General features: G+C 59.7%; 1 protein-coding gene across 1 annotated transcript; it reads right to left on the reverse strand.

The window, feature by feature from the left end:
• On the reverse strand, positions 1-2,361 carry ZNF768 (zinc finger protein 768). The gene has a single exon (XM_010837329.1). It carries the CDS (start codon positions 2,131-2,133, stop codon positions 520-522), a length of 1,614 nt encoding a protein of 537 aa, XP_010835631.1. The 5' UTR covers positions 2,134-2,361; the 3' UTR covers positions 1-519.
• Between the last annotated feature and the right edge of the window lie 37 nt (positions 2,362-2,398).

Raw genomic sequence — 2,398 nt, forward strand, 5'->3', positions numbered from 1 at the left:
TTTTACCACATAAAGGTTTTTATTGAACTCAAATTCAGGGGCTCCAAAGCCTGAGGAAGACAAGAGAGGCTGGGGTTTGTGCTCAGAAGCCAGGCCCCACTTTGGGCCCCATCCCTCCCCTCACCCCTTCCTGATTCAATGAGGGTCTCAGTAGCTACCAGTCTAAGCTACCCAATCTAATTAAGTAACCCGACCCCCCCCTCCCCCCACCCCCATCTAGCTCTTTGCCAAGCCAGGCTTCCACCAAGGGGCATGCTGCTGCTGAGGCCAGCTCTCCGCTGACCTCTTTCTCGATCTCTCCCAGAGCCTCCGGCTGCCAGCTTGGCCTCCCTCCAACCCCTCTTCATAGCCCATTTACCACAACTCTCCAGGGCATGTCACTTCCTCCACCCTGGCCCCCTCACCTCCTAGAATCTCTTTTCTCCTCCAGAGTCTCCACTATTCTCTCACAAAGTTGCTGTAGCTCCCTGTCCCCTTCTTTTCTGCCTACCAGCTCCCTAACCCCGACAGGGCCCCGGGTCAGCGCCGGCCGGCTGCATGGGTCCGCTGGTGGCGGATGAGGTCGGAGCTCTGAGAGAAGGCTTTCCCACAGTCATCGCACTTGTAGGGCCGCTCCCCACTGTGGACCCGGTGATGCTGCAGCAGCGTGGAGGAGCGGCAGAAGCCCTTGCCACACACGGCGCACCTGTAGGGCCGCTCGCCCGTGTGCGAGCGCTGGTGCTGAATCAGCGTGGAGGAGCGATTGAAGGTCTTGCCGCAGTCGGGACAGCTGTAGGTGCGGCCTGGCAGGTGGGTGCGGGCGTGGATGGCGAGCACCGAGCTCTGGCCAAAGCGCTTGCCACACTCAGGGCACTTAAAGGGCTTCTCACGGGCATGGCTGCGGGCATGGGGGATAAGTGCCGAGCGCTGGGAGAAGCTCTTGCCGCAGATGCCACAGCTGAAGGGCCTCTGACCAGTGTGCACCCTCTGGTGACTACGCAGGGAGGAGTTCTGGCTGTAGCACTTGCCACACTCGGGGCAGCTGTAGGGCCGCTCGTGGCTGTGAGTGCGCTGGTGCCGCAGGAGGTAGGAGCTGTCACCGAAGGCCTTGCCGCAGTGCGGGCACTTGTAGGGCTTCTGACCAGAGTGGGTGCGCTGGTGGCGAAGCAGGTAAGAGCTGTCAGCGAAGGCCTTGCCGCAACGGGGACACTTGTAGGGCCGCTCGCCCGTGTGGGTACGCTGGTGTTTGATGAGGTCAGAGCTCTGGGAGAAGGCCTTGCTACAGACCTCACATTTATAGGGTTTTTCACCCGTGTGGATGCGCTGGTGCTGGATCAGGGTGGATCCCCGCCCGAAGCTCTTCCCACAGATGCCGCAGATGTTGGGCCTTGGGCCCTGCCCACCCCTGGCCCGGCCACCCCGGCGGCCTGGACCACGAAGGGTCCCCGTCAGGCCCAGGGGATTCTGGAGCATCTCAAACTGGGGTGGAGCCAGCAGGGCCCCCGTGGGCATCTCAAATGGGGGCCCTAGGGGCATGCCCCCTGCAGGCTGTTCCCCAAACCCCTGGGTGAAGGCGTCCAAGGGGTGGACTCCCAAGGGGATGCTCAAGGGATTCTTTTCCTCAGGATTCAGAAGCATTTCTGCACCTTCCTGGAATTTGGAACTTTCAGCTTCAAACTCAGGGCTTTGGGTTTTGAACTCCGGATTCTGGGGTTCATACTCTGGGCTCTGAGTCCCATACCTGGGACTCTGAGATTCATATCCAGGGCTCCGGGGTTCATACCCAGGGCTCTTGGGTTCGTACCCAGGGCTCCGGGGTTCATATCCAGGGCTCCGGGGTTCATATCCAGGGCTCTTGGGTTCATACCCAGGGCTTTGGGGCTCATACCTAGGGCTCTGAGGTTCAAAATCGGGGCTCTGAGAATCTGATTCAGGACTTCTGGGTGCAAATTCAGGGCTTGGGGGCACAAATCCAGGGCTTCGGGACTCAAAACCTGGGCTTTCAGGCTCAAACCTGGGGCTTTGGGGTTCAAACTCTGGGCTTTGTGGCCCAAAACCAGGGCTCTGGGGTTCAAGCCCAAAAGCTATCTCTTCGACCTCATAGTCCCCAGTGCCTTCTTGCTGAGAAATTTCCTCTTCCTCATTCTCACTCATGTTACCTGCAGGATCAGAGAATTACAAAAAACCCAGATTGTGTGGGACCTGGAAGGTTACTGGGTCCCACCATTAATTGACACAAATCTTTCCCTCCTCCTCAATTAGGGTCGCTGGCCCTTGGGCAAGTGCTGAAATTCCCACCTCCCCATCAGCAAACCCAGGCCACCGGGTCCCGACCCCGCCTCCTCCAAGTCCCAGGTGTCCAAGCCCCCTGCTTTCGTCCCCTCCCACCCACCACAGCCCCCTCTCCCGCTCCCAGGCA

The sequence above is a fragment of the Bison bison genome, unplaced genomic scaffold (genome assembly GCF_000754665.1).
Source record: "Bison bison bison isolate TAMUID 2011002044 unplaced genomic scaffold, Bison_UMD1.0 scf7180017864072, whole genome shotgun sequence".
Classification (NCBI taxonomy): domain Eukaryota; kingdom Metazoa; phylum Chordata; class Mammalia; order Artiodactyla; family Bovidae; genus Bison; species Bison bison.